At 40.0% G+C, this 12,344-nt stretch overlaps 1 protein-coding gene across 3 annotated transcripts in view; it reads right to left on the reverse strand.

Moving 5' to 3' along the window:
- NPTN (neuroplastin) overlaps window positions 1-12,344 on the reverse strand; it is a 59,292-nt gene that overhangs the window by 28,246 nt on the left and 18,702 nt on the right. For 2 of the 3 annotated variants that reach the window (XM_030016369.2, XM_030016370.2), the window contains exon 2: window positions 5,234-5,581. The exons of the other annotated variant lie outside the window; for it this stretch is intronic. In XM_030016369.2, coding sequence (XP_029872229.1) covers window positions 5,234-5,581 — 348 coding nt within the window. The remainder of the gene's footprint in view (window positions 1-5,233; window positions 5,582-12,344) is intronic. 3 annotated transcript variants of the gene reach the window in all.

Here is a 12,344-nt window from a genome sequence, read left to right on the forward strand (position 1 = left end):
CTGACCATAACATGGGAAAACACTTGTCCTGTGACTATACATAGGAGATCAGCTGGTCTCAGCTGCTGGAAGCAACTTCTTTCTGGCTATTACTTGGTTCCTCTACTTACTTTGAGGTTTAAAACAAACCCATTTTCTATATAGAATAACCCTCAAAATTAGACAGTCTTCTGAATAATATTTCTGGACATCCCCTTGCAAAAAGACTAATGTCTACCTAAGGAAAACATCCTGTGCACACAGGATATTTCAAATAGCACGACTTTTCTGATGTCTGAAATTCAAGCAAGCACCCAGTGTGAATAAGGCACAAGTCTGATGAAGAATGGCTGAAAGCAGCCCTTAATGCTTAACAATAAAAAGTAAGAATATACACCATGTTAGAGTCGGGAACAATTTCATTTCTAAAGTAACCTTAATCATAAACATTTATTAAGGGAAAAAAAAAAAGTGAGCCTCATTGCATAAACAGACCACAAGATTTACACACTTTGCTGGTTGCATCAGGAACTGAACCCAGGCTGTTTTACATTACATTTGATGGTAACATCAAATTCACATTTTTTAGGGGAAAGCCTTTCAGTAGTGAGAAGATTAGTACGAGGGCACTGTCCTTACATTTGATAACCACGTTTTCTTAAGATGATGCAGACAGATATTACTCTCCAATAAATAAGGCTGATGAATTTTTAGAATAGTTGGAGACACACTTCTTCCCAAACTTGGAAAAAAGACCTTTCTATTGAAGGTCTCATGGCTCACAGCTGGTTTCAAGTATTCTGAAAAAAAAAAAAAAAAAAAAAAAAAACAAACCCCAAACCAAACCCCTAAGACAGGATGACAGAGCTTAAAAGGAAATTTAAGAATTCTTGCTATTTGTCTTCCAAAAATATCTAGATTTAGTATTGGCTATAGTTACAGCTTGAACTAAAGACCACTGCTATAGCAGTCTCTACCATGTAAATGCTGCTGTGTGTCCTCTCTCTGATGTATTTCCTTACTTTAAAGGGTGAAATGAATTCCAAGGAGGTAGCTGTTGCCAGCTGCTTATTTCAGGACCACACTCCTGCAGCACCAACCTCTCTGAATGTAAGGGCCGCCTCCTCTGCATTCTGGTTGGCAGCAAAGGGCAGGAGGGTGAGGAAGTCGGTCAGTAATGAACGTCTTCATGATTTTTGCAAGTCAGCAAAGGATTTTTAATTCTGTAAATTTTGTTATGCCTTGTGGTAACATATTTGGAATATAAATTTAGTCACATCCATGCAGTCTTTTGGATATTCATCTGCAAAGCACTTGGAACACAAATTATGAAACGGAACGAGGGGAAGTGGAAAATACCAGTACCGTCAGAAACACTGCATTTTTCATCACATAAAACATTCACCTATCCAATAGTACAGTACTTAGATTATTGCCCAGAGAGGCAGGGAGAAAAATTGTCTACCTACTAATAACCTGACAAAGCCATTCGACCCCTATATATCCTTTCCCCCTTTCTTCAGCAGGCTGGCTACATAGCTTCTTTTCACAGCTATTTAAAAGTAGGACTATCATTTAACTGCAGAAAAACACAGATAACTGTAGTAATGGAGTGGGTTTTGACACTTCTCATAGACACTTTGCTATTGTCACACATTTTCAACGGTGTTTCTGCCTCATTGTTCCCATACTGGGAATTTTAACCATGCAAGGATCTGTTTGGGTCCTATGGGGTACAAAATTGTTTTGTTAAATTAAGCCGTACCATTACTGGACTGCCCTAAATGCTTCTCCATACCCAACAAAAAGCTTGTGTCCATTCTCAGAAAAACACTAACAGAGTTCTGGAAATATTTTTAGTAATGTATTTGGAATAGTGATTCAGTGTCAGAACACTTATCTAGAGAAATAACTTTTGGTAGAATTCACTGATCATACTGGGTTTTGTTTTAAAAGTTTTTCCTTGATGATGAAAGCAGTGTCTTCAAGTCCGTAGCCTGCAAAATAAATGCAGTGGTTTCCTTTCAGAAGGAGGATGCTGGCAGGACAGGCTTCAGGCCGCTGTAACAGACTGCAACGCATCTAGCGAGCATTGTTACAACAGATGCTGATGCTGTCTGTGCTGTGCTGAGACGCAACCTAAAGTGCTGATCAGCCTGCAGCGATCCTGGAAACAGAAAGCATACATGCAGAATGCTACCATCAGAAAGCATTACACAAATGCTAGCAACAGGAAAAAGTCAGAAGAAAAAAAAATCTGAATCAAGTCCCTAGAGAAACTGGAAAGTTACAAGACTTAATCCAGAAGGGTTTTGACAGTAGTAATCTTCTGGCTTTCATATTCTGTTGATAATGGACTCTTCAGCCTCTAACACTGATGAACCAGAACATAGAAGAAAAACCTGCCTGGAGCTCCAATGACTACTTCTGCCAATTCATACCTATTCCTACCTACATCTCTGCTAAGCTGCAATGTCCAGAGTATATTTACAGCTGTCTCAAGCTTGCTTTGCTGGAGTTTGCTGGGGCCTTTTGTTTCTGACTTGCAACTTTTTAAGTTTCAGGGTAAGAAAATTAAAGTCAACTGCAGTCTCATTTACATCTTTTACCTGCATTTATGTTACTGTAGTTTATTTAAAAAAAAAAAAAAAAAAAAAAAAAAGCAGCAATCAGGCAGTCCTAGCGTGATTTAATTCTAGAAGACAAACTGCAAATGGAATACTACTGGGACAGCGACATCCAAAGAAGGATGTCCACTTGAAAGAGCAAGATGCTAAAGAGTCTTTTTTTAAAATATCACTTAAACTGCCCATTTTATGTAAGATCAGGTTGTAAAGTTAAAAAACGAACGAACCAACCAAAAAAACCCCTACCAACAGTAAGTGAAATTCTTTATCCAAATTAGGAATAAGATAGAAGCCAGATGCTAGTTCTTGGATGCTAACTTTTAAAAATCAAGTTGCACTTTAACTCTCTGCATTCAAGTTCTGGTATTTGAGACAAGATGTGATTTAAAGGCCAGTGAACGAGGTTGTGCTCTTTTGATACATTTGATGTTTCCTTTCAGTGATGTTGATGTCGAATAAGGCCAGCAGCAAAATGTCCACCATTAGCTGGAAACTCCAACACTGTTTAGTCAGGAAATGCCCATTTCAAAGACAAATTGTGTTCACACACACAGTACAGCAGCTGAGACGTTTTGGGCAGCTCAGATAAGATGGTCTCCACCTTCCAGGGACAGCTTAGAAACCTGCCTCCCCCCTTATCTCCGTTTCCAGCATGGTCACGCAGGAGTTTGATGTCCAAGTGGTCTGTTTCCCAAGCAGTAGCTGGTCGGATCTCTTAACATACACAGTATTACAGAGTAAAAGCATTAAAGTATTTGGTTCAACATTTCCCCGCACCATGAATAAAACACAAAAGCAGAAGAATTATCCCAGGCACAAGGCACTTAGCAATAAAGCCACAATACACACACTCCAGAATTAGTAGCACCAGATGCAACAAGACAATGTTAACTGCGGAGGAAGACGAAAGGTTAAACTTCAATCCCTGGAGCAGGTTAGTATCAATGGCCTGAGAGAAGAAAAACCCCCTTTCCATATGGAGACATTTTCACAACAATTCATTCCCAAATGGTGACTTTTCATATGAAAAGGATTTTCTCCCTCAGTAGGTTACTAAAACTGACTGGACACAAAGAGAAGAACACAGGACCACCACAGACTTGCCACACGCGAGAAAAACTAAAGGTCTCAACAGGGGCAGAGGAACATTTGCAGGAGACATTACTTCCTAGAAGACAAATTTTTTTAGGTTTGTCTTAAGGTAGTATAATTTCCTAAAATTACATGGCTCTTGCTGTGATAGGTCATGCAAGCAATGTACCCATCTGAGTCCTTTGGGACCTCAAAGGACAAAGGAGAAATCAAGCATTAGGACTGAAAGCTGAGCAGGTTTGAGCTGAATGACCCAATGCCACTTAAGTTTTCAAGTCAATCCACATCACTGGGTTCACTCTCTATTTTTCCACATATATCGATGTTGTTTCCATTTTCCAGAGGGAAGGTCTCTGATCCAGCAGTGCCAACTGCAGCACCACACTTTAGGGAGAGTTTGGGGGTTGGTTTTGTTGGTTTTTTGTTTTGTTTTGTTTTTTAAAAGGTATCCAAAACCATAAATGAGACATAATTACAGAGTTTGACATTTTTGTACCCAGACAAAACTCAAAGTGGTACAGAAAAGGTTTATTTACGCTATTGTGCTCTGTGCTAGACAACACCTGTGCTCTATTCTTTGCCATCTTAGGTCATTGAGAAAGCACTGAGAAAGCAAGTTCAGTACCTCCATGCAGCAGGCTCATGTTGCAGATTTAATTCACTCGACCTATAACTCATTAGACATTTGCTTCATCTTGCTAGCAAATGCAAGTTTTGCATCTTACACAAAATGAAACACAGTTCTTCTCTACTGACTCTGATATAAACTTCCAAACTCATTTTGGACTGCTTTAAAAGCAAGCTGAATGCAGAAAAGCCTTGTAACAAAAAAGAACAAAAAGCAATTCTGGGTCAACCATATTCTCTGCTTTTGAAAGCTTTACTGCTGCCAAAAGTTGCATTCTCAGATGAAAGTCATTTAGCTAAAGTTATTAGTTCAACACTGGGGGAGGATATTCCCCCCCCCCCTCTTCATAGGCTAGATTAAGAATAACTGCATCAGTTCAGTGCTGCTGCATAGAAAGGAAAAGAAACACCACCACTTCATGGAAAAATCCAAACATTAACAGTCACAGGTAACTGAAAGGGAAGGATTTGTACAGAAGCACATACGCAACCAAAACCATGTGAGAAGGCATTCAGAGAAATTCCAAGAGAATGGAAGAAATAAAACGGTTAGACCTGGGAAGAACACCGAAATCAAATACAAAGGCACTCATGGAGAAGCCAGCATCAGCGTGGCTGGAAACCTACTACAAAACTAAAGGGGGTAGGGAAGAAACACAAATTCAACACCAAGCTTGTTTTCACACAGAAGCTATAAAACAGATCCATAGATTTTCCCAAGTCCTTTGATCCTAAGGAGAAGAGACACAGATGGCAGACAACGTCAGCACTACAGGCAGAGGAGCAGTCTCAGGTTCAAAACAACAGGACAGGGTAGCAGAGGGTTTTTATTGGGGTAACGGGAGGGTAAGCGTCACTAGACTGCCTCTAGATACTACAGTACCACTACTGTAGGGTGCCGGACTCACTCTGAAGGACGCTTATAGTAGCCTGGGCTCGAATCCACGTTATGGAGGGATTTTGCCTCAAGTCATTCCTCCTGGGATCGTTGCTGGCCCTGCACTCGTAAGTCCCAGAGTCTTCCAAGGTAAGGCGGGTTATTCTCAGCACACTCACCCCATTCGCCCCGTAGGCAGTGTTAATGGTGACACGGCGCTTCCGAGCGCCATCCCACAGCTGTTTGAAAGACTCAGCCCGGTTGACTTCAGCATACCACCACTGGATCTCTGGAGTGGGGTTCCCAACCACATCACAGTACAGTTCAAAGGCGTCCCCCGTGAGTTTAGTTTCTGACATGGGCGACTTGACAAACCCAGCTAGAGGGAGGGGCAGCAGAAATGCAGTGACAGAGTGGCAGAAAACAAAAGATCTTATAAAGAACAAAGCAATGAGGTGCAGAAAACAAAGAGTTAGATAAGACATTAGCATCTACAATAACACAACTTGCATAGAAAAAGCACAACACGGAACACGTGCGGATGGAGGTCAATAGTTTGAGAGCAGCGTGCTCCCACTCAGAGTATTCACGGGAAGCACAGCTTCACGGCATGAAGTGCTTATCCTCGCCACTCCGGGGGATCTATCCATGGCAGCTGTACTTGGGAAGCCATGGGCTGCAACGCACACCAGCTAGGAGGTACCTCCAAGCCGCAGAGCAGACTGATGGGTTTTCAAGCCTTTTTCAGTCACATGGACCTTGTAATTGGCAAGTGTTAAGTGTTCATGACCAGATGTCTTTTCTCTGAAGAGTTTTCTTGCTTTATATGACCTATTTACAGGGGGGAAAAGGGTAAAACCCTAACCTTCTGCCCTACGCAGCTCACAATTGTGAACTCTGCTTTGACCTCTTCTTCCATCTATTTTGGACTTCCGAGGCAGGGAATTCCCCAAGATACAAGCAACCTACTTTCCTGAAGTAGCTGGATCACCACAGCTCCAGGAGTCTCATAACCTTCTAAGGTGAGGGGAATTTCAGTGATATATATACACAGAGATCACTTCATCAGTTACGAAACGGACAGCAAAGGTACTTCAACAAACCACATGATTTTTGCCTTCTGAAATGAGATGCCATGCTGACATTTGTGATCAGGCCAAAATATCCTTATTATGGCGTAAAATCCTTCAATACTTACCAGCTTCAGAGCTGTGTTAAGAGCACAGACACACTAAATTGTCCTTCAATCCTATTTTCAAAGGTATCTGTTGAAAACAGTGTTGCCTTAAAGCTAGTCTCTTCCCCCGTCAGGCCCCCCCTAAAACTAAAAGATTAGAATACAGCTGGCCAGACAGATTATGCAGCAAAACCCGTCATATTGCTGTGTTCCCTGGGCAGCAGGACTTCTCATCAGCAAGCAGAGTTAAGAGTGCCACACAGCTGATAAAACTCAGATTGTTTCATCCCTTTCCTCAAATTCACAGCTTATTTTCAGGAAGAGGATTGAAAGACAATTCAAAGGATTTTAGAAAATGGAAAGGTGGACTTAAAGCCTTGTTCTGATGCACACTCATTAAATAGCATTCATTCCCCCCTCATCATTTGACCACACACACTGATGAAACAGTGAAACAAACAGTTGTACACTGACAGACAATGACATGGGAAGTTTGCGCTATAGATGCATCTCTAAAGAATCATTTGGGCAAGAAAAGACCAAGAGTCTCTAGAGCACACACACAAACTGTTCCTTGCCAGCACAGTCCTGTTTGAAGACCAACTGTGCCGCAGCTGTGACTAACAGCTACAAGAACAAACACTCAAAAATAAAAAATACTAACCTCAGAAATTGTTTCAATTACAAACTTATTTGACAAGGTTTCTCCAGCTTTGTACTCCAGCGCTAAAGGAGATGAGCTCTACGCTCAGTACAAATACTACAGCAAATAATCCATTGCTGCAGGGAGAGAGAGGAAAAGCTATTGCTCTAGAAGTGCCCTAATTACTAGCAGTTACAAACTGCATTAAGACCACCGTTGTTGTTTCTTGAGGTTAACAAGGATCACACTGTTTTCACGCTGCTGCTTGAGGTAACACAAGAGACCAGGTTATGATCTTGCTCTGCTGGACTGTCCCCATTTCAAGGGATTCTGAATGAGGAATGCTTTGTATTCCCATAAAGGCATAAATCAAACAGCGAGACTGGCATCTATCTCAATGTGGTTTACTAAATGCAATAGGCTAAAGCAGTAGCATATGGCACAGGCTAGCTTCTTTCCAAATCTTAGGGGTTCTCTCTCCTATACTATAGCCTTTTTTTTCCTCCTACCTTCCACCATAATATTGAAATGCCACTCACAGCTGAAGAGATGACTAGCTCAGGGAAGACTGCTCAGAAAGCGATCCCCCTTCTATAGGTTCCCAGTTTCCACTAAACACTGATGTACAAAGATGATGAACTCTCCTGTTGTGAAATGCACCCCTGAAGTCAAAGGCCAAGTGACCCAACCCCCTAAAGCTGCAATTCAATCCTACTTCTCTAGCTGTCCTGGCTATTAAGCAACCATTTCTGCAAGAAAAGGCTTCTTACCTAGCCTTTGTGGCAGGGATAAACGGGTGTAATTGTATATTTTAAAATAACTGTGAGCTGCACTGTTGCTGGAGCTACACAATAGACATATGTGGTATGAAAGAGTACTGTAAATCCTCTTATTAAAAGCAGTATCAGTAATTTGAATAAAACAGGCTGTCAAAAGCTTTTGGTTTTGAATCTGATTCTGTATTTGCTAAGCTGTTAAAAGTATTATAACTTTCGCACAAAGCATAAAAATAATTTAAAAAGATTAAACTGGACAACTGCATCAAAAGGTCTCTTTAGTAAATATTCTCCCAGTTTAAGTTTTAAACCCTACCATTTCCATCAGTTTCAAATCCTCTTGAAAAACAATGTCTCAGATTATGATATATTTCAATGCAACACTCTCTCTTTATCTGAGTAACCATGTCATCAGCACAGATAACTCCATAATGACGGCAAAGAAAAAACAAACTGGATTTGGTGGCCCTCCCCACCAAAAAGTGCTCTTTAAAAAGGTATTCCAGGTTAGAATAAAATCCTGGAAGGACAAATGGGAATGAAGGTGGTAGAAAAGCCTCCATATACAAATTAATAAAAACTTTGCATTACAAAGGAGTGGCAGTGCTATTAAAAACCCTACACAAGAGCCTCAGATTAATGTTTTGCATCTCCAGTCGTTCAGAAACAGCAAAGGCAATACATCAAACAGCATTGGTAAGTTGAGGAGATGCTTCCAGCTACAGTATATCTGCCAGAAGGCCAGTTCCGATTAAGATATCTAGCCAGAAGCTGCAAAAAGAGCTGAAATCTGCCAGTACCAAGCAGACATTTAAAAAAAAAAAAAAAAAAAGGAAAGAAAGAAAAAGGCTAAATATTACAGAGAATGAATGCTCCCTGTCACACAACAGGAGTCTGGAAACTGAAGTACTCCTGCTTTTTGGCAATTGCCAGTGATTTCCATAATTGTTCAAAACCAAACAGAAAATGATACCATACAGATTTCACTGCTTACATAAGAGGCTTTCAGAGCCCAACAGTTTCCTTACTTGGTCTTCTCCAAGCATAGTACTTGCTGCTTTGTTACTACCATGTTCTGCATAATTCTAGACACAGGAGCAGCAAAAGAACAAATACGTACCAAAATACAAACAGATCAAGCCAAGAGGTCAAGGTTTTGTTAAAGTGATTATACTATATCTGTTTAAAACTGAAAACCTGCCCTTCTTTGAAATTTATAGCCGTCTTCTTTCCAAAGTGTAAACTGTAGGAAGCACTGGTTGCAAGAATAATTTTCAGCCTCAGCTTGCAAGTGTCAGCCCTCTACAGAATAGCAGAGCAAAACTGCTGCCAATATTCAAAAGCTCACAAAGGTCAGGTCTCTTGGGAGGGTGGAGGAAGGAGGCAATAATCCATAGATCACACCTTAAGATCACATAGACCCATGGGAAGCAGCAGAATAGCCCAAATCTTAAGTGAATCCTTAATACCAACTACAATAGGAATAAGCGCTTTTAAGTGCTTACAAGAAAATATTCTTACGAAGTTTTGATACTGTAAATTTTCATTACATTGACAGCTGTATTTATTTCATTATAGTCATAAATGAGTTATTCTGTTACACAGTCTGTTTTCCTCATTAAAATAAAACCACGTTTGAAGGGGAGGGTTGTTCAGGTTTTGGATATTTTTAAAGCTAATGGCTATCATGCATAGAACAAGGGAAACCTATTGTTAAATACCCCTTACAGGTCTTCATGATATACCAGAATGTAAGAAAAATAACGCACAATGGTCCATAAGGCATAGCTATTCAAGTATGCTATTATGTTTCCAACCAATTTTTTTTTAATTAATTGATGGTTATCTGCCTGAAGGACAGAATGAAAAACTAGTGGCAATAACATTAAATCACTTCTGAAGTGATGTTTGTTGATCGAAGATTTGATCTCATCCACCAATTGTGAGGATGAAGGTGAGGAAAGCAATGGACTAACGCTCTAAAACTAGAGAAGCAAATTAGTCTCCACATACAATTCTGCCAAAGACTAATGAAATCCAGTGCACAGCAGGGCTCTTCATGTTTACAAACCCTGTATGTTAAAATTTGTATTGTAGTGAAGAACCACTAAATCCAGATTAAGAAAAAATGCATTTTGAAAGACAGGTGCACTTGAACTGGGAGCGAGCGAGAAGCTGAGCTATTCAAAATGGCAGCCAAAAATTTCCATATGCAGTAAGAAAAACATGTACAGCAGACTCCCAGAGCCAGAAAGCTGGAAAAGCTCCATATTCAACAAATGCAGAGTTCAGAAGAGGAGAGTGGACGAGAAGCCTAAAGATGGAGAGTTTAAATAAGCGTAAAAGCTTAGCTTTACCACTCCTAAGCAACCTGTTTTCATTAATGAGGCTTTATCAATGAAAGACACCTTTTCAGATTAATTTTTGTTCTGCCAATATTTATGAGCTACCTGTTGGCCAAAAGCAAGCAAGGCCAAGCCAAGCTACATTCCAGCTTTGGCATATAAATAAATCACAGCTTTACATACTAGCAATACCCCTTCCAACTTCACACGGCAGCAGCACCTTTTCCAACTGCAGCTATTTCCCTAATCGACAGAAGCCAGAGAAGAGTCAATAACCAAGTACCTCTGGAAGAGGTGCAGGTGGGAGAAGGACAAGGCTCATCATCTTGCTGACGTGATCATGTAACTGTAGGATTAAATATGCATATGACTAGAAATTTATACACATTAGAAGTGTGTGGAAATATTTAACTGTAATTTTGACCAGCTTCTGAAGCCTGTAGAGCAGCTACTGTTCTACCTTGGCTGGAACCCCCCTGAATAGCTTAAAAACAGTATTGCAATGACCAAAGAGCTTCCCAACTTCCTCGCCTGCTAGAATGAACACACAAAATAGGATCTTGATAGAGATCAACAATTATTATAGCATATGCTAACAGTGATCTACCAGTCTAAGAATATACAGAAAGCAGCACCTGACAAAATTATCCTTGAGTTGCAGAAATGATTGCACTATTGATTTAAATATCCTATGTTACTGAAATTTAACAGCAGGTGCACTAGGTTGTGAAAGAATCAATGACAACAGCACTGGAGAAGGAAAGCAAGAAGAATATTGATCTCCCCAAGTTAAAGTCCGGTCTAAAGAAAGGGTTTTAAAAAATAAAGCTACATTTTGCCTTAAGAAAAAGTAGGTAAGTGCTAGCTGAGGAAAGGAAATGTTAAACCAGTCCTAGCAAAGACAGAAAGAACCAAGTTTAAATGAAATGCAGGTATTGCAAAAAGCCCTAACAATGTAGAACAAACTAATTTCTCTTGGGTTTACGTTTATCAAGCATGAAGACTAAAGCTGAAAACAAGCACAAGACCATCAACATCAAATAGCAAGAGGAGACAGTCTTGAAAAGAGTCTGCAAAGATCAGGAAACAAGCAGCTATGAAGCTCCAAGAGCACAACAGGCTGTTCGGAGAGGTTCAAAGCAGGACACACACACATGAACACACAAAGGTGACCTAAACGAAGGAAATGCAATGTATTTCCAAGGATGTTTTCAACCACAAGGAATATAGCTGTAACCAAGCAATTTTATATTCGGGGGCAAAGCAGCGCACCTCTCCATCAAGCAAGACAATGCTCCTATCCTATCGCGATCCTGTCTTTATCTTGTGGGGAATTCCACTTACACGAAGAAAGAAAACATGGTTCAAAGCTCAAAAAAAGAGAGTTTGCAAAGCTAGTGCAAAAATAAACCTGATTTTCAGTATGAACCCACAATACACAGATAAAATCTAGACTGCTTAGGGACTGAATGCTTTACTGATTGTCTATATTTACAGTGAAAACTGTCATGTAAACAGCAAGAGGCTGATGTTTCCTATTTGTCCTATTATACCACCATAAGTCTGTATTTCACTGCTTCTCCACTGCTCTCAGGTGTTTAGCAGAGTTCTGGAGACTTTATTTCTGTGCACTGGTTGAGAGTTTAGCCTGCAATTCCACTTATTTATGGACTGAATAAAGTAAAGCTAAACTAGCCCATTTGGTTTCCCTTTGTCTCTGAAAATCCATTTAAAAATTTCCTATTGATATAAAGTAATTCATTTTTGTAAATACATGCTTTCAGGAATGCCTTTCCTAAATGGAATATAAAAAAGCCAAATATCTTTGCCAAGGTGAAGTTTTTTATGTTCTATAGACCAGCGTTATCCAAAATGCTTCGGGTGAGATATTGGTATGTTACTCCAGCAAATGCCACTACCCTTGGTATCAAAGTTCTGCCACCAAAAACAGGCATTAAGGGTTGAAGCTTTCATCGAGGTCTCTTCATTAAACTGTTTTCACACCTTTTTCCTAATTGGCATCCTGGATTGTGCAGTCTGATTTTTTAATCTAAAAAAAAAAAAAAAAAAAAAAAAATTTCTTCCAGCTTTTCCAAGTACCCTAGGCTATACACAGGTAAAATGAAACAAAGCTTTACCACCACTGGCACATGCTTCAGACTGACTAGATAAATCACTTGATCTTCTGTAGTGGAATTAAG

Source organism: Aquila chrysaetos, chromosome 5 (assembly GCF_900496995.4).
Source record: "Aquila chrysaetos chrysaetos chromosome 5, bAquChr1.4, whole genome shotgun sequence".
NCBI classification, from domain to species: Eukaryota; Metazoa; Chordata; class Aves; order Accipitriformes; family Accipitridae; genus Aquila; species Aquila chrysaetos.